Raw genomic sequence first — 18,257 nt, 5'->3', positions numbered from 1 at the left:
AAGCATCTTGGTGGTATTCGTTCTTTTTGTTCTTGCTAATTTAGTTTATATTTTTATATTTCATACATCTGTTTTATCCTAGCATTTCTGTCCCTTACAAGTTCTTTTCCCTCCAGGGATTCAATTTCTATTCTACTTTCTTCAAAATTTCCTTTGGTTGTATTTGTATGTTCCACTTTTTAGTCTGTTTGGAATTTATTTTGATGTACACTCCGAGGAGGGTCAAAAACCTTTTTCGAAGCTATATTTGGAAAATGCACTGAACAAAAAGAGGAGCCGGCTTGGGGCCGATTTTGTGATGCTGACAGACAAGTGAAAGAGGCAGAGTGCCAGGGACTGTTTAGTTTTCATTTCGTTATCAAGGACAATGATCTTGGAACCGCAGAAAGGAGATCAAACATGGCTAAGAGGAAAGAGATGCCTGGGAGAGGCAAGCAGAGAGCAAAAGGACACAAGGAAGAGGCTGAATCTAAAGGAATGATCTCCCAGGGCAACGAAAGAGCAAAGAGACCTCACTGAGAGGCAGAAGATTTGGGCTGGAATCCCGACTGTGCCAGGAGTTACTGCTTACTCTGGGCCTCAGTTTCCACATTTATTCATTTATATATGTCAACTATGGAGGTGATGGACTTAGAGATAAACAGGACAGTTACTGCCCTCCAGGGGCTTGCAAGAGTTAACAGGTAAGAAAACCCTCAGGTATAAGAGAGAGTAAGGGCTGTTACAGAGAATCAGAGGAACTGAGCATGCTTCCCAGATTTTGGCCATGAGCTTTTAAGAATCAAGGACCATCCCTAGAACTAAGCACTATACACAGCAAATGCTCACTGAGTATTTGCTCACAAGTTGTTCCTTTGAAGCAGAGGTGGGGAACGTCTGGCCTGCGGGCCGTATAGGCTGGTGAAAACATTTGGTCTGGCCCTGCCATGGCATGAGAGGTGAGTTAATGAAATGTTTGAGCAAATGCAGCAGGCTAATTTTTAAGCTGACAATTCTGCATGGCCTGTGAATGATGTTATAAATATCCAAATGGCCCTTGGCAGAAAAAAGGTTCCCCACCCCTGCTTTAAAGGAAGACAGAGAAAGTTCACTGGATTTAGAACCAGAAGGTCACTGCTAGTAGAGAGGCCTGGGAGCTAGGCTGGAAAGGGTTGAGAAACAGAAGGAAAAAACATGGAAACGCATCATGGACAGGTGATGCCTCTCTCTAGAAACCTGAAAGAGAAGGGAAGGAGAGAAGGTGAACACAAGCTAAAGGAAAGGATTTTATTTTTAAGGAGAGAGAGACCTCAGCAGATTTATAGATGTGAGAGGAGGATCCAGTAAACAAGTAACAAAAGAGATAAACAAAATAGGACAGCTCCTGAGAAGGTGGGAGGAGAGGCATCCAGAGCACAAGAGACAACTGGCTTTGAACGGGAGAGGCAGAGGAAGGATGGTGGAGGAGGTGCGGAGGGGTGGATGGGGATGCAGGTAAGGTTGTGGACTGAAGGCTGGGAAGTTGAGTTCTTGACTGGTGATGACCTTTATTTTCTCTGCAGGCTGGATGTGAGGTGTCTGCTTAAAACAGGGATGGAGGTATAGCAGAACTGAAGATGGCGAGAGTAGGTTCTGAGAAGAACTACCAGGGACAGGACACAGGAGTGGCAAGCAGCAGCAAAATGCTAGGAAGGTAATACCAGCAAGCACTGCCATCTCAGCTATAGTTTCTCTCTCCATGGTAACTCCTTGGTACTGGAATGGCTGGATGTGAAGTCATGGGAAGAGAAAGTGGTCAAGTGAGAAAGACAGTATTTGAAGCACGGGGCTCCACGTGATTATGGTGATTGACTTGGACTTGCTGAATGAATGACTCAGTGAATAAATGAGAGGTGTTATAGCGCGGTGGTTAAAGTGGGACAGCTTTGGTCCAAAACCCTGCTCTAGCACTAGGCCATGGTAGGTAGGAGCCAATCAATGGAGGATTCTAAGCAGGAGGGTGATGTGATCAGATTGATTTCTTAGGAAGATCCCTGGGACCGTCAGAGCTGAGTCTGAATTTAGCTCTATCACTTAACTAGTTTTGTGCTCTTGAGCATGTAACTCATCCTCTCTGTGCGTCAGTTTCCTAACACCCACAAATGGGGATAATAACGGTACCCATCTAGTAGGGTCACTATGAGAATGGGATGACAAAATTCAAAGAAGGCTAGTAAACTGAAGAGCTTAATAAATGACAGCTACGAGGATGATGGACAGAGGAGGAAGAATGAGGAGGATGAAGAGGAGGGAGAGAGGCAGGAAGAAGAGAAAGAAGAGACGACTGCTGATGATTACAAAATAGAGTAACCAAGAGGTCACAGATGAGAGTGACGAAGAGGAGCAGAGGGAAGTGCTGACGTGAGCCCCAATTTCTGAGCATTTTTTATCTAAGGGTGGAGGAGCAATGGTCAGGGTGTGGTAAGGGGAATAAAGATGGGGTAAGAGGTATGCGTAAAGAGCAGTATCCACTGGAGGTGGCTGCGAAGGGAATGGAATCCCAGGAGAGCTTGTCTCAGAGGTTTGGAAAGGAGACTGTGGTGGGTGGAGATGCTGGTTCCCCAGCAGAACCCTCGTCAAGCAGGAGAGGCTGTGGTGTGTCCCCGCCTCATCACCCTTTTTACGTGCCCTGCACTGAGTCTCCCCTCAGGTGAGGCAGTGTGAATGCTGAGCTCCTTCTGGGCAGAGCCCATCCCAAGGCTCTGCATCCCTCTCAGGCATGGGTCAGAATATACACTTAGGTGAAGATGGACATTCAATCCCCATCCTGGGCCTGGGCCAATAGGCCTCCTATTACGGGGACCTGGTGGCCTCTTTGCCCTGTAGATTTCCCACCCCCTGCCTTTCCCAGGAGGTCCCGAGTTTCTCCCTCCTCTAGGCCTGGCCTCTGACCTCTACTTTTAGGTCACTTCCCAGGTCAGGCTCTACAGCCTAGACAGACAAATGCTTCACTCCCTAGTGCAATAGGACTGTTCTAACAGCAACACCACCAATAATCATAAAATAACAAATAGCATTAATACTTGGCATAGATAGCACTTACTGTGTCAAGCACTGTGCTAGGTACTTTAAAAAAAATAAGTTTATTGATTTCAGAGAAGACGGGAGAGGGAGAGATAGAAACATCAATGATGTGAGAGAATCATTCATTGGCTGCCTTCTCCATACCCCACACTGGGGATTGAGCCTGAAACCTGGGCATGTGTCCTGACTAGGACCGAACTGTGACTTCCTAGTTCATAGGTCGACACTCAACCACAGAGCCATGCCGGCAGGGCTGTGCTAGGTACTTCTATATTTCACCTGGTTTAATTTTAAAACTCTGAACGATGGGCAGTAGCACTCGTATTTCACAGATGGGACTAAATCTAAGGGGACTAAGTCATTTGCCTAAGGTAAGTGACAATGTCCAGATTTCAAGCTAAGTCTACATAAATCCATAATGCCTTTCCCTCTAAAACCATTTTGTCTCTCCCAAATTCAGGGGCTCAGTCCCCCTTTGTATGAATATGGGGTCCTGGCCAGCCTCTGAAGTTCCTTCCTCTTTACCCAAGGACTGAATGAAGTACAGCTGGAAGGTCAGGCCTGTGTCAAGACTACTCAGAAGCCAACCCCCAACCCTTATCCCCTCCCCTCTCCCTGCTGGGCTGGAACCACTCTCATACCAACCCAGCCCAGGTCTCTAAACCACACTGAACTGATCACCAGCCAGAGGCCCCTCAGCAGTGAGGTCAGTTTCCCAGTTTCATGAGTGAGGATGAGGAGGGAAATGCAGGAAGAGGAGGCAGCCAAGGGGATTGGGAAGGCAGCTCCCGGGGGCCTCTGAAGCCCAGGCATCCTGGGAAGGGGGGTGGGGTGGGGGAGGCTGGCAGAGGTCGGAGGAGTGGAGCCTGAGTGACTGCAAGGCAAGCTCTGCCTCTCACGTGTCCTGTCCTCTCCAGGCCTCAGGACGTAAATGGGGAGGGGAGTCTCTAGCCTTCATCAACCATCAGGAGGAGGCTGCGTAGGCCACAGCACCCACCACACTGCATTCTATCTCTAGTTTCAGGACTGTCTCTCCCATCAGACTGTGACTATAGGTCAAAGACCGTGTTTCATTCATCTTTGTCTTCCTAGGGAGCAGCTCAACGATACCTGGCCAACCAGTGAGTTGTGTGCAAGATGGAGCCGGGTATACTTCGGAGAATTTCACAAGAGCTGGAGGCTGCCCCCTCTCACCATGGACTTACATATGCCTACATCTTCATATACCTACGTATGTCCCAGGCTCCACCCTCCCTGCCAACCTCAGCTTCCCACCTCAAAAGTCCACTGGTGCTCTGAGCACATAAGACCTGCTGGGAACTCCTCCACCTGCTTGCCGGCTTGCTCAGGGATCCTGGGATCTGGGAGATAAAAGGCCCTGGGTAACTTATTTGGAGTTTTCGGTGCTACTGTTCAGTGAACAGGGAACCAAATGACCACAAATAGTGATGAATAGAGGTAAAGTAAGAGATGAGTATGGATGAAGTAAGTATGGCCAGTCCTAACACAGGCTGTTTTTTGGGTTTAGTCTTCAGGACTCCTGGGTACCAGAAAGTTATATACAACGATCAACTGCTCACATAGCAAGCGGCAGGTAGCAGCCATGACGGAGACCTAATACCTGTTCTAGCCCTGCCCAGCCTGGCCTTGGCTCCTGAACACAGAGCTGCCTCCTGCCAGAATTCTGCAGGTGAGGCTCCAGACAGGTGTAGAGAGCTCTCCGGTGGCTGCAGGAGCAGGACAAGCCTGTGGCTGGGCACCAGATGGGAGGGGCCTGGGGAAGCAGCCTCTCCCAGGTTTACATGGGGCTTGGAGCCCGGAGAAGTGAAGAAGGGCAGAGAGGTGCTCGGAAGGCATTAGCCCTGGACGTGGGGTGGGAAAGGGTCCGAAGAAAAGGCTTCCTGGGTAGCCAGAAGGGCCCAGGCAGGTCCGCTCTCGTGCTGGGATTGACGAGGCCCTGGGCATCATTGGCTTCTCTCTGGCAGCTCATCTCAAGACCCTCATTATCTTTGACATTAGAGCTTGGGAAGACTCATGGAACTTCAGAGGGTCCCTCCTGCCTCTTCTCTCTCCTTCCCACTCACCCCACCAACCCTGCAAAGGAGTTCTCACTGACACAAGTCTGGTCCCAGATCCCTGGGCATGGTCTGGATAGGACAGGGCACAGACATCAGCACGGGTGAGCGTGTGCCTGTGCACAGCCCACACGTCTTCATCCCAACTGCTCCAGTACCTTTGATCATCCTGCCGCCAAGGCCAGGCTAGGCGCGAGCTCCTCAGAGTCTTCCTGGGAAAAGTGAGGCCCTGCCGCCTGCTCCCTGAGTACCGTGAGTTTTCTGACTCTAGTTGGCTTCCTTCCTTTTCTTCTTTCTTTCCTTACTCCCTCGGATGAATTGTAAGAACCTTGAATTAACTGATCTTGATGTTCTTGGAAGGAACATATGATAAACACCCACCTGGCTGGCCCTGGCCCACCCTGCTGCCTGTCCTATCCTAGCAGGAGGCAAGACCTGGTATTTGAGCCAATTCCAGATCATTTATGGTGGCTGGGCACTGAGGGTGAAAAAAGCAAATGGGACCAGGGTCCTGCCCTCTGGGAGCTCCTCTGACAGGTGTCTATGGGCAGAGGAAAGGCTGTGCCAGGAGGGGGGTGGGCTGATGGTCAGAAGGCCAGAGTGAGAAAGCAGCCTCCAGGCTCCCTAGGGTTCACCACAGCAGACCCAATTTGCTCCCATTTCTCCCTTAAAAGTACCTACCTGTGATCCTAAGGCTATTGCCTTCACGACAAAGAGAAGGGCTCTGAGGACATGAGGGTCCTAAAACCAGAGCAGTGGTCGCTCGGCCCCCTCTCTACCTGGTTTGCGTGGCAGTGGGTGGGCCTGCTTGCAGCTGGGGCTAGCTGAAGCCAAACCCTTTCCTCCCCTTTGGGAGCCAGGCTGGACCAGCAGAGCCTGGCTGCCTCCTTCAGCCTGGCACTGAGGTGGGTCCCCCTTCCCCACTGTCCCACCTACCTGAATTTCTGGACCTGACTTCTGTCTTCTCTCTCGCTTGCTACCTACTTGACACTGCCTGTACTTGGCCTTGCCTGGAAAAGGGCTGTGGAGTTAAACCAAATTGCACTGAGACCTCCATAGGCAGGTTAAGCTGTTCCCACCCCCCAATTCTCCTCTAAACGTCCAGAAAGAACTAGCTTCTTACTGAAGGCAGAGGCCGTCTGTCACCATTCTCTCTGGTAGGAGGCATGGGTATCGGAAGATGAATGGCCTGAGCTCTGCAGTGCCCCTCCCCTGGGGTGGCTGGTGACAGCTGGTTGAGGGGAGAGGGGGAATGGGCCTGCACAAGTTGGCAGGCGTCCCTACAGGCCCAGAGCTGAGATACAGAGGACTCAGGAGGGGACTTGGTGTGTGGTCCACTAAAGAGCAGTCTGAGCCTACTTGGCCACATAAGCTCCCTGAAGAAACAGGCCCTGACCCTTGCCTGCCTGGAGCATGACTATAGAATCTGATTATTCCCAGAGTGGAACCAGACTCAATGGCAAGTTGGGGACTGAACTGCAGGTCAGCGGTAAAAGTTCAAAGCAGAGAGAGACCATTAGACATGAGTTTGGGAATGAGCACTCTCAAGTTGAGGGCACTGCTGTCCCTGCAGAATGGCCCCAGGGTCCAAACAGGCCTTCCTCCTTTGGCTGGGAATGAGGGTGGACCCATGTGATCAGAGTCAGAGAGACCTCACAGCGAGTAAGAGGGACTCGGGGAGGCAGCTACAAGGTCAGGGCAGGAGAATACGAAGATCAGGAGTAACGCTAGAGCTAGCCACATACTAGTTTTCCTTACCAGAGGATCTAAAGCAGAGAAGGCCTGCAGGGGCTGTTGGGGAGGGACTTGGGAGCTGGGTTGGGGGTTGGGGGTGTGGCTAGGGAAGACTGAGAAAGGCCCTGGGTATCTAGAGGCAGGGAGCAGATGCCAGGCATATCAACTCCAGAAGCCTGGGACAGCCACCCTTGGTTGAGTCTGAGTGTCTTTCAACTTTGGGTCATTAATGCTTCTTTTGAAAGGGTCCTCTTTGTTCTTTGCTGGGTTCAGAGGAAGGGACTGACCTGGAAGCTGGGCAAGGCCAGGGCAAGAAGAGAAGGGAAGGAGCTGGTGTACAGGGAGCTCACCACTCTCTCTTTGTAGACGATGTACTTCAACCACTTGAAGTCCTGCCACTTGAAGCCAGCGAGGACAAAGAGAGAATCACGTTCATATTGCTCAGGTCGCTGCATGGCGCCCTCAGGGTAGGTGATGCGCAGTGTAGTCTTGCTGCCCACGTCCTTCTCAAAGCCTTTCACTGGTGCTGAGTTCAGTCTACAGAGAGCAGCCCCAGTCAGAGCCTTGGGCTCACTGCATGTGGTCTGTGGTTTATGTTTGGGGAAGCACTCTGACCCCAGAATACCCCCGGTACAGAGAATGGGGAGCCCAAGTCACCAGGAGCCATCTAGCTTTCTGATCCAAAATCCTCCAACCCAGGTTCTTCTTCAGGCTTCTGCTGACCTCCAGCCCACTGGCCAGATGGCCAGACAATTCTCAATGGGCGCAGGCACCAGGGTTTGGGCCAGGACATGCAGGTGCCCGAGGCACTGCTTTGGGGAGTTTACCTGACCACAATGTCATAGTCATCAATTCGTGACCCCAGAGACTTGTTGGCAAGGACACCTCCGTTGCCTACGATGATGCAGCGGCGGCAGCTGAGGCTGAGGGAGAAAGGCAGAGACCTCTGGAGAGCTGTCCACCAGGTATCCTTCTCCCCTACCCTTTTGGCCCTTGACCCCATGCCCTTGACCAGGCACAGGCTGGGATAGAAGAAAACGAATGGGCTTCTGGCAGTTTTTCTGAGAAGAGGCCAGAAACAAACTGCAGGTAGCTGGGCCACCTGGACTCTCCGACATCCCTAGTCCCTGACACTTCTCCGGGAAAACATGGGTGTGGAAAGGGCTCGGACACTAGCTCCGTGTAGGTGAGAAAGGAGGCTCCGGTAAGATGGCACTCTGGGTTAAAGATTACCCAAGAGTTGGTGGGGTTTAGGCAGCTTTCAGGAGAGGGAAGTGGGCTGAGCTTGAGGGCTATGCCAAAAAGCAAGAACAGAGAAATGGACTGGAGGCTCCAGGACTTAGGGCTGGGCTTATATTCAATCCAGAAGCCCCCCTGCTCCCATAAAGCCACGAGGAAACCCTACTCACTTTTCTCTCCAGCCCCTGACCCTGGGGGTCCTTCTATCCGGGTTCTGATAGCTTCGGAGGTATTACTGCCTCCTGGGTGTAAGCCTTGGCCCTTTTAGCTGTACCCACCACCTAGCTCCGCAGTCCCAATGTCAGGCACATCCCAGCCCAGCGTCTTCAGTTTTCACCCTCAGACCTCTGCTGTGTGAGGACTGAGATGTCTTGCCAAGTGCTTACAGCCCACGGGTGCAAGCCAGCTAGATGGCCCCACTTCTCTGCTCACCCATCCCAGCATGTGTGCTATGTGTGCACATACGGATACGTTGGAGAATCTGCTCACGTCCAGGAAAGGCCAGCTGGGCCTCAACATCTCTGCACAAGGCAGCTGAGGGGCAGGGCAGCGAGTAGCTCACCTGTCCAAGGCAGGGGTCAGGCGGTACTCTTTGGTGACTGACAAGATGGCTTTGATTAGATTATCTGTGGAGAGAAGAGGGAGGCTAATGTTAGAGGATCACTTAAGTTCCCATGAAATATTTTCCGGGGGTAGGGTGGAGGTGGAGGTGGGGAGAGGGAGATCTGGGCACCGGATGGCTGGGCTGCTGGCTTTCCTTTCTCCCTGAAAAAAGGAGAGGGCGCAGGAGAACAGGCAGACACACTCAGCTCTGCCCGGAGCCAGTCCCCAGCACCGGCATGCAGGTGCTTCCCCAGCCCTTCCTTGGCAGTCTCATTTGGCTGTGGGAGGCGCTGAAGTCAGGCCGGGGACTTGCCCAGGAAGGGCTGGGCTGGCTCAGTAGAGGGTTGAGGTATTCTTGGGTCCCCTGGCCACATGATAACTCCCATTTAACAGTTACCTTATTTAATTCTGACCACATCCCAATACAATGGTATTATTCTCTCCATTGAACTGATGAAGAAACTAAAGCACAGGCAGGTTAAGTAACTTGTTCAAGGTCATAGCTAGTAAAAAGGCAGTAGTGGGATCTGATCCTTCTGTATCTGACCCTAAAGCTCATACTCTATCATGCCACGAAACAGACAAAGAAACGCAACTGTTAAACTATCAGGATGGGAAAGTCTAAGTCAGGAGAGGACCACATGAGTGCGGACCCTCAGGCAATGGAGGCAGATAGTTCTGAGAATATAGGGGGAAAGACTGGCTTTGGACAGGATAGGAAAGGGCTGCACAGGGGACTAGGTGAAAAACATCAGGAGGGGATGATGGAGGAGCTTGGGGGCATTCGTGGGGGATGGCTTCTATTTTTTCTGGCATTTTCCATCTTATACCTAGTTCTCCAGCGCCAGTATCTCTGGCACCACCTTTTCACAGCACCATGTTCTTCCCTCATCAGACCCCTTACTGTCCTGCACTCTGAATGTCTTATCTCCACTAGCCTGAAGCTTTCTGAAGACAGGGACCATATCTGTCGACTCCACTGTTGTATACCTAGCCCTGACAAAGTGCTGGGCTCTGAGTAAATACTCTATTAAAGAAGTAAGAAAAAAGGCAGGAATGGAAAGAGGAAGAGAATGTGAGGCATTGTTGAGAGCAGGGGAGGGGGCGGATCCCCAGCATGGGCACTTCTGAGGATACAGCCCTGCCTGAAATGTAGGGAGATAGTCTGGAAGATGTAGAGTGGGTCAGGGTTCTCAACATACCTTGGCCTTTGATCCCAAAAGGCGGCACAAATTCTCGGATCCTAGCCCACTTGCGGAAAGAGTCATCCAGGAACATGGGTGCTGGCTTGGAGAACCTGGAATACAACAGGGCTGCTGAGGATTCCCAAATGCAATAGGCTGGAGCGCTGGTTGGCTCTTCTGTACACGCGTCTTGCCAATGGCTCTGCTGGAAGCCCCGTTCACACCTCAGCATACCCTTCCGATCCCCGCCTGCTCACTGGGTCGCTGCTGTGTGGGTCTGACAGATTGTGTTCAGCAGAGCCTGAGTCTAAAGGAGCGGGTCCGGCCAGTTCTATGCGGCCAGCTACAGGAGTGGAGAGCCCGGACCCCGCATCAGGGATCAGTAGTTCTGAGCTGGAAGCTCCCTGGCAGGTTATCCAGGCATGCCACCCATCAAACAGTCACTGCTGCCCACACTGTGCCTGCAACATGGGAACACAGAGACGAGACACGGTCCCATGGAGCAGGAAAATAACCCAGAACAGCCAATGCCGGGAGACAGAATCCTGGAGAGAATCCTGAGAGGTGGGCCACCCAGGGTGAGGAGGAAGGGGAACTCATGAGGAGAGGGCAAAGCTGGTGAACAGCCACCGGAGACGGAGATTTGGAAGAGAAGAGAAAAACTGCTGTATCTGGAGGCTGGGAGGCAGGGCCGAGGGGAGGCTGCAGACAAGCAGGAGCCTGAGCACGTTTGCTGGCAGAGAGAAGGACAGCAGGAACGCAGAGCTCCTCGGGAGGTGCGGGACTGTTAGGAGCTTAAGGAGGGGGTGATTTGGCCTGGAGGAAAGATGGGAGGGAAAAGAGAAAGGAGGAAGGGTGAAGTGATGTTGAGCTGAGGGGAAGGGAAAAGGCAAATTTCACTTTTCCTGGGAAAGCGGAGAGTGGGCAGGGCAGGGTGCAGGCCTGGGGAGGACAGGACAGTCACAGGATACGGAAGGGAGCGAGGGAAGAGTGCAAAGGTACAGGAGGAACAAGCTCTTCAGAGATGTGTGGACGGCGACTTCACCTGGAACCCAGCACCCTGCCTCCGAGACCTTTTCCAGGGCGCCCAGCACCTTGGAAGGTGGCCAGCGCCTGGGCATCTACTATGTGCCGAGTCTTGCTGTGGGGCAGGCTGAGGGCCTCCCTGGCCAAGAATGAATGTGTGGAGGCCTAGGCCTTGGTGGCTCTGTCTCCTTGTTTCCAGTTCAACTGCATCAGCCACTGGAAAACTGAAGACTGGAGAAGAGGCCCTGTAAGCTCAGGAGCTAGAACTTACCCTCCAATGTTCTCTAACTCAAGTTTACATTTTCTATTCCCATCATCACTAAACCAGTATAATCTCCACGCCCAGGAGAAATTACGTCAGTAATCACTTGGACGTCTAATGTTAAGAGATTTTGAAGTGAACTTGAAAGAGGCAGAAAACTTTCACTCCTGCTCCTTCCCCATTGCCCACCCCCGCACCGCAGCTTTCCTTTGCACTTCTGAGTTAGCACACTTCCCTTCTGTGTCAAGGGTCACGCGTGTTTCTCATACCTAGCATATAAAACCTGAATGAATGGATAGATCTGATGCTACACTAGAGGCACTGAGGATCCTGGCCATAGTCCATGTGTAAGAGCAAAGGAAACAAGGTCCCTAGAAAAGCCTACAGCAAGAACCTCTCCTTCTGTGTTGGAGCCGAGCTGACAAAAGTTTTACCAAGTTTCTCAGTCAGGCTTGGACAGGATTTTATCTGCTTCCAATATGTACTGGATGTCATGTGCTAATGAAATCTCCTAAGATCTAGCCAATTTTTTTCCTTTTCCTCTCCCTTCCCTCTTTTTCAGCTGATAAGAAAGTTCATGATGTTAATTTTCACTTAAAAAAATAACACCTTTAAAAAAAAGATTTTTAAATTGATTTTGAGAGAGAGAGGGAGAGGGAAAGAAACATCCATTGGCTGCCTCCTGCACGCCCCCTACTGGGGGATCAAGCAGGCAACCAGGGCATGTGCCATGACCTGGAATCGAACCTTTCGGTGCATAGGATGACTGGCGCCTAACCAACCGAGCCACACCAGCCAGGGCTAAAATCCCCTCATTTTTCGATGTCACTTATACGTTAATTTTGGAGAAATATACAGATAGGTGCACGCACACACAAATTCAATGAAACATATCCATAATCCTACAACACAGAGACAATTAACTTTTTGGTATATATCTGTACTGATTTTCCTTTTCCCATATTGTTTTTTAAACAGCTCTGTAGACTAATTTTTTCCACTTTATAATATCGTAAGAACACTGCTATGCAAATGGACACAACTTTCTCCTAATTCACAATAGGCCAAATAACCATAAGTTGCTGGTAATCCGTCACAAATCAACCCTCCAAAAATCAAATGTACAAGGATACACCTTTCCCCGTCTATTTGCCTGGAAAATCCCTTCTTTAAGTCCAAATGCTACTTCCTCTGGACAGTCTTGCCTGACTCCCACAGACAGACTTGTACTCTCCCGCTAGTGTTTCCACTACGATTTGTTCAGCCCCCATGAGGTGGCTCAGAGCCTGCTGAGCCTTGGAAGCTGAGCCTGGCAGTAAACAACAGGAAATGGGGTGGGGTGATGGTAGAGGTGGTGTATGTGTGTATGTTTGTGTTAATTCTGCAGGTGGCCTGGGCAGAGCCTCACGCTGCACCTGGAATAGAACCCAGGGGCTTCTGTCCAGGCGAGGGTGCCAGTTTGGGAGCCTGGTGAGGGCGGAGGTGGCCCCTGAGGTGCAGAATGACTGGTCAGACTACGGGGTGTGGGATGCCTGACCTGCTTGCCCTGGCCTAGGGGGTAACAGGGCAGGGTGGGGCAGGCTCCAGTAGGCAGGCCCCAGCCCGCCAGCCTTGCGGAGAGCACCAGCACGAGAGGCAGCCCCAGGATTAGGTTTCAGGAGGGCGTGTGTGAGTGCGTGAGAAGGAACAGGGGAAGGAGAAGACGGAAGTTGCACTGGGACCTGCCTGTCTTTCCCCCTTAGATCCTAGAGAATAGTAGTTTGGGGACCTGGAGCTTTAGAAAGGCATGTGCTGTGGGTGGGTCTAGCCCCGTGCCTCTCACAGCCAGGCTGGGACCTCAGGACCCAAGCGGCTGACCTGCCCATAGTCCCTACAGACTCTGACCAGTCAGAAAGGGCAAAAGGATCTTCTAGCTCACTTAGTGCCCAATGGTAAGGCTGAGGTGCTGTGTAGAAGGTACTGTCTCCAGCTCTAGCTCATCGACCTAAACCATTCCCTAAGGCCCAGGACATCAGCTTGTACCGAGAGAGCAGCAGGAAAGCTGACTGGGTCTTATTAGAGGTTGGGGACTAGTTGCATGTGGGCACCAGCAGCCTCACAGTAAGGTCTTCATCCCACCAACCCAACTGAAAACGGTGCCTCCAGATGTGGGTTTGCTGTGTTAGGGTAACACAGCCTCAGCTTTCCATCTGCACCTGTTCGCTTGAGTGGCCAGCCCTCTAGCCACCGTGCTCTTCCTCTAGTGTTTCCACTGTTTTATTCAGCCCCCATGAGGGGGCTCAGAGCCTGCAGAGCCTCTAGCCCTCTAGCCACTGTGCCTAGCAAGTGTGAGCAGCCCAAGACGCCCAAGAGACAAAGGGAAGGCAGAGCCCAGCAGTGAGTCCTGAGAACAGGGCCACAGCAATTAGCCTATCAGATTCAGCCACAGGCCTTGGGCCCTCCAAAAGTGAGACTGTCATTCAATGGGGTAAAAGCCAAGCCTCACAGATCCATCTTCCTAGAGCCGGCTCTGGGAAGTGGCAGGTGGACAAAGCAGAGGGTCAGAGGTTTCTAGAATCTACCTTGGTCTTATTTGGGATCTTGCTACGGCAGCCCCACCATAAATAGCCCTGCACAGTAAGACCTTGGCACATGTCCAAGCAAAGTGAGCACTCTGTAAATGCTTTGTCAAGTTTAAGCCTTGCTGCCACTCCCCCTGCTGACCACCTAAATGAATCCCATGGGACAGCAGGCGCCTGAGGAGAAAGGATGGTAGATCTGAAGGGCAGGTGGGCATATGTCCGGGGGAAGCAGCCCAGAGATAGAGGAGACAAACTGCAGGCATCACCCACAAGTACCGTTCCAAGCATGAGCACGAAGCTCCTGCCCCGTCCAAAACGACTTGCTTACCCAGTGCCAGGTCCTGTGCTGAGTGCTGGCTGGGGACCTAAAGGTAAATCAGCCGTGGTCCTTCCCTTATAGAGCTAATGGTAGGCACAGGTAAACAAGTAATCATAAAACGGCTGCACATCCTGTGTTCTGGAATAGGTAGGGATACAAAGGTCTTACACAAACTCAGGGGTATAGGAAAATCTTGAAGGAGATGACAAGACAGACCTGAGCCTTGAAAGACAGGTAAATGTGAGCCTGTGGATAATGCTGGGAAGGGTATTCAAGGACAAGGGTAGTGTAGGCGAAGGCACAAGAGAGAAGAGAACTTTCTCATCAGGACAAGGAATGAGACTGCTGAGGCTGGACAGAGTGAAGCAGCACCCGCCCAGGGCAGAGGAGCCTCTGCCAGGCACCCCCTCCGGGTGAATCTTCCCCCTAGTCCCACCCAGGCAGGTGGAGCACAGTGTGAAGGAGCGAGTGGGCAAGTGCGTTCTGACTGGGTGTAAATCAAGCAGCGGAGGTGCAAACTGCACAGAGGGAAAGCCAGGGCAGGGCGTGCATCAGCGCTGTCGGGGTTGGCGTGGTGCCCTGAGACTGTGTCAGGACCAATTTCAAGCTGGATCAAGGCTGGCAACTTGGGGCACTCAGTTCATGCTCTTTCTTGTTGACACACTGCAGTGAATATCTGCATTTCTTTCTCCTTCTCTGTAAGGGCATCCCACTTTTCATTCCATATGGTCCCAGTTGAGCGGACCCCACCACTACTACTGGGATGGGCACATGTCCCAGGCTAGCCAATTGAGATATTTCGGCCCTCGGAACCATAGCAATTGGCTCAACAATGGACACCTGACCCAAGTGGAACAAATCAAATTCTTCTCCGAGATTTACTATTTGGGCAATGGGGGATGTGGGAGTCTCTCTATTTTTCTGAGATAGCGAGCTGTACAGATCATGTAAGCCTAGAACAGGGCTTGTGCAAACCACAGTCCATAGGCCAGCTGCCTGTTTTTATAAATCAAGTTTTATTAAAGCACAGCCACACTCATTCATTTTACCTATGGCTGCTTCATTTAATGCTACAACAGCAGAACTGAGGAGTTGTGACCGGCAAAGCTGGAAATACCTACTATCTGGACCTTTACGGAGAAAATTTGCCAAGCCTGGGCCTGAAACTGCTGAAGCCGTCTTCTGTGAGTACACAGAGAAACTGTCTACAGAACAGTCAAACCTGGAGAGAAGCAGAGCCAAGATATGGGGAGGAAGACTCTGAGTCCTAGAGTCAGGTAGTTTAGCCCTGAACTTAACAGTTTTGTAAGGGTTTCTACCAGCTGCACCTGCTACTAGAGGACCACGTTTCACCTCCCAGTCTGGCACGTGTGGTGTGGCACCTCTCCCTCCTCAGACGCCCCCTCTTCCCTCCCCCATTTCCCTAAGCTCTAGCCATATCCAACTACTAGAGATTCTAGACTCTGCCAGCTTCTTAACACTCCCATGCATTTACACTCGCTGTTCCCTTTGCCTGGAATTCTCCTCCCTTCTCGTCCACACGCTGAGTTTCTGCCCATTCTTCAAAGGACTCCAGCCTCTCTACCGCTATAGGTAGGAGTCTTCCTGGGTCACACGGGGCTGACTAAGCCCTCCTCAGGTCTCCACTCTTCTTCATGCACTCTGTCCTCACAGTACTTGCCACACACTGACATACCCATCTGCTTCCACCCCTAGCACACAGCCAAGCACACAGCAGGTGCTCAGTAAATGCCAGTTGGCTGGAAGAGGGAGGAGCAGGCTCCACAGTGTGGCCAAATTTCTGCTCCCCTGTGGAGGTCTGGGGGTGGGGGGCTGCCTTTGTGTGGCTCTTCACGACACTTTGAATTCCCTGCTCCAAAGGGCCAGGTTTCCAATGATGTCTCTACTGTTTCATAGCAAACCCCTTCCAGGTCAGAAATACTGGCAGCTGCTGCCCCACTGCCTGCTTAGGGACTGTGGCCCCATCTGTGTCCAGACAGGCTGGAGCCACATGCATGACATGTATGACAGGCAGGGAGGCCTGTGCTGAAGGAGGAATGGAGAGGCTGAGACAGAGGCCCTCGAGGGGGCAGTGCCTCAGCTCCCACTGACAGGGCTCCCACTGACTGCTGACAGCCTGTACCCAGTGTGAACAGAGGAGGAAGGAAAGGGGCCCAGACTTCCTAGTAAGGGGAGGGAAGGGAGGTGGAAGAGAGAACTATGAGCTGAGAAGATGCTATGAGAGGCAAGTGCCCCTCCCCCACTGAGAGCCTGGATGATAGCTGGACTCTCGACAGAGGCCGTAGAACCCAAAGCCCAGGGACACGGTCCCATCTGTCTCCAGTGCCCACCATTCATCTCTCTAATATGTGGTAAGCCCAGCTTATCCCTGGCACTGTGCTAGTCTTTGAAAATATGACAACAAACAGCTCTGAGTCCCTGCCTTCACAGATTATGGTCAAGGCAGCCAAATACAGACAGAGGCAATTGTGAAATATATGATGTATGCCACAGTAACAATAATAACAACAGTGATTTACAGGTATTGAGCTCTTACTATGTCCTAGACACTGTTCTAAGTGCTCTATGCACATTATCTTTCTTCACCCTCACAATATTCTCATGGATCAACACAATTTACATCCCTATTTTTATTTATCACATTGCGTTTGGGAATACAAGAAAGTCACGGGCCCCTTAGGGAGCATACTATCAGAGGTGGAGAGGCGACAGAACCAGAGTGAAGGGGGTTGAGGAGAAAGAGAAGTGAGAAAGTAAGTGTTCAAGAGAGATCAGACAATTTCTAAAGAAACTTGGTGGTGGAGGAAAGGATGAAAATAAAATGGTAGCTGGAGATTGGAGTGGGAGAAGGGAGAATTGAGCGTGTTTGTACTCCGGTGCGATGAAGACAAGCAGAGAAGGGGGAGGGGTGCAAGAGACAGAGGTAACAGCAGAGTGAGGCTCCAAGGAGTGGAAGGTGACAGAGCCAGAATGTAAGTGGAGGGACACGGAGGGCAGGATGCCTTTTCCCTGGAAAAAAGAGGGAGGATGTGAAGATGGCTACTCTGACAGGTGTGTTTAGAGAAAGGAGGAACCTGAGAGGATGCTCACCAGATTGCCTCTTTTCTCTGGGAAATCTCTGGGGTTTGGGATTGGGGGTGTGAAAGAGTGGACTGCAGTAATTTATGAGTGGTAAAGGTTTGCAACAGTCACCATGCTAAGTCAACCAGGGACCAGGATTGCTGAGCAGTGTTGAGTACCTGGCAGAGGCTGGAGACCACGAAGCCTTAGAGGGATCAATGCATATGTTTGTATGTCTCTGTTAACAGTCCAGCAGCCCAGAAGCAAAAAAGGTGGCTGGATAGGTTGTACTGTTGGGCATTGCTATACGAGATTAGTTATAAGGACAGGAGTGCGATGGAGACTCGAAGAAATGGTAAGAATACCAATGGTGCATAGGACCATGTGTAGGGGTGGAGGTTCTGGCTTTGATGGCGAGGAAGGCAAGGCTGGGCTAATGTAGTTGATCAAGCAAAACCCAGGAGTCATTCTTTTCCTTTTTAGCCATTAGCCCAGGATCATCACATTCTACAAAGAGGAACACCTATTTCACAAATAAAGCAACTGGAGTCATCCTTGACTCATCTCTTTTTCTTGGCTGCCTTTCACCCAATTCATCAGCAAATCCTGTTAATCTCTAATTATATTTTAAATCCATCTACTTATCTCTATTTTCACTGCTACCACCCAGATCCAATTCATCACCTCTTTTTTCCTCTCTTAATTTTAAAAAATTTATTTGAGGGGGGTGAAAAGAGATTGATTTGTTGTTCCATTTATTTATACATTCATTGGTTGATTCTTAGTCAGGGGATCGAACCTGCAACCTTGGTGTATCAGGATGATGCTCTAACCAACTGAGCTACCTTGCAGGGCCCAAATAATAACTTCTTAACTATTGCAATAATCAGTGACCAGCTTCTACTCTTGCCCCTCAACCCATTATCTAGAAAGGTCAGAATGGTACTCCTAAATCATCAACCATATTGTGCCATTCCTCTGCTTAAAACCTTCTCACTGCCCTCTGAATAAAACCAAACAACAGGTTACATGGCCTAATCCTCGCCTACCTCTCACCTCATTTCAGGTCCTCCCCTGTACTCACTCTGCCACAGTATACTGGACTTTGGTCCAGTCCCTGAATACTACAAA

General features: G+C 51.0%; 1 protein-coding gene across 3 annotated transcripts in view; it reads right to left on the bottom strand.

The window, feature by feature from the left end:
- The window catches only part of ST3GAL3 (ST3 beta-galactoside alpha-2,3-sialyltransferase 3), a 160,798-nt gene that overhangs the window by 15,015 nt on the left and 127,526 nt on the right, over positions 1-18,257 (bottom strand). For all 3 annotated transcript variants that reach the window (XM_079778329.1, XM_079778328.1, XM_079778330.1), the window contains 4 exons: positions 9,896-9,990; positions 8,653-8,716; positions 7,679-7,774; positions 7,202-7,388 (listed from right to left, as the gene is read on the bottom strand). In XM_079778329.1, the coding sequence (XP_079634455.1) occupies positions 7,202-7,388; positions 7,679-7,774; positions 8,653-8,716; positions 9,896-9,990 (442 nt within the window). The remainder of the gene's footprint in view (positions 1-7,201; positions 7,389-7,678; positions 7,775-8,652; positions 8,717-9,895; positions 9,991-18,257) is intronic.

Source organism: Cnephaeus nilssonii (assembly GCF_951640355.1).
Source record: "Cnephaeus nilssonii genome assembly, chromosome: 7".
NCBI lineage: Eukaryota > Metazoa > Chordata > Mammalia > Chiroptera > Vespertilionidae > Cnephaeus > Cnephaeus nilssonii.
The sequence above is the reverse complement of the archived record's forward strand: the minus strand, read 5'-3'. Positions and strand labels throughout refer to the sequence as shown.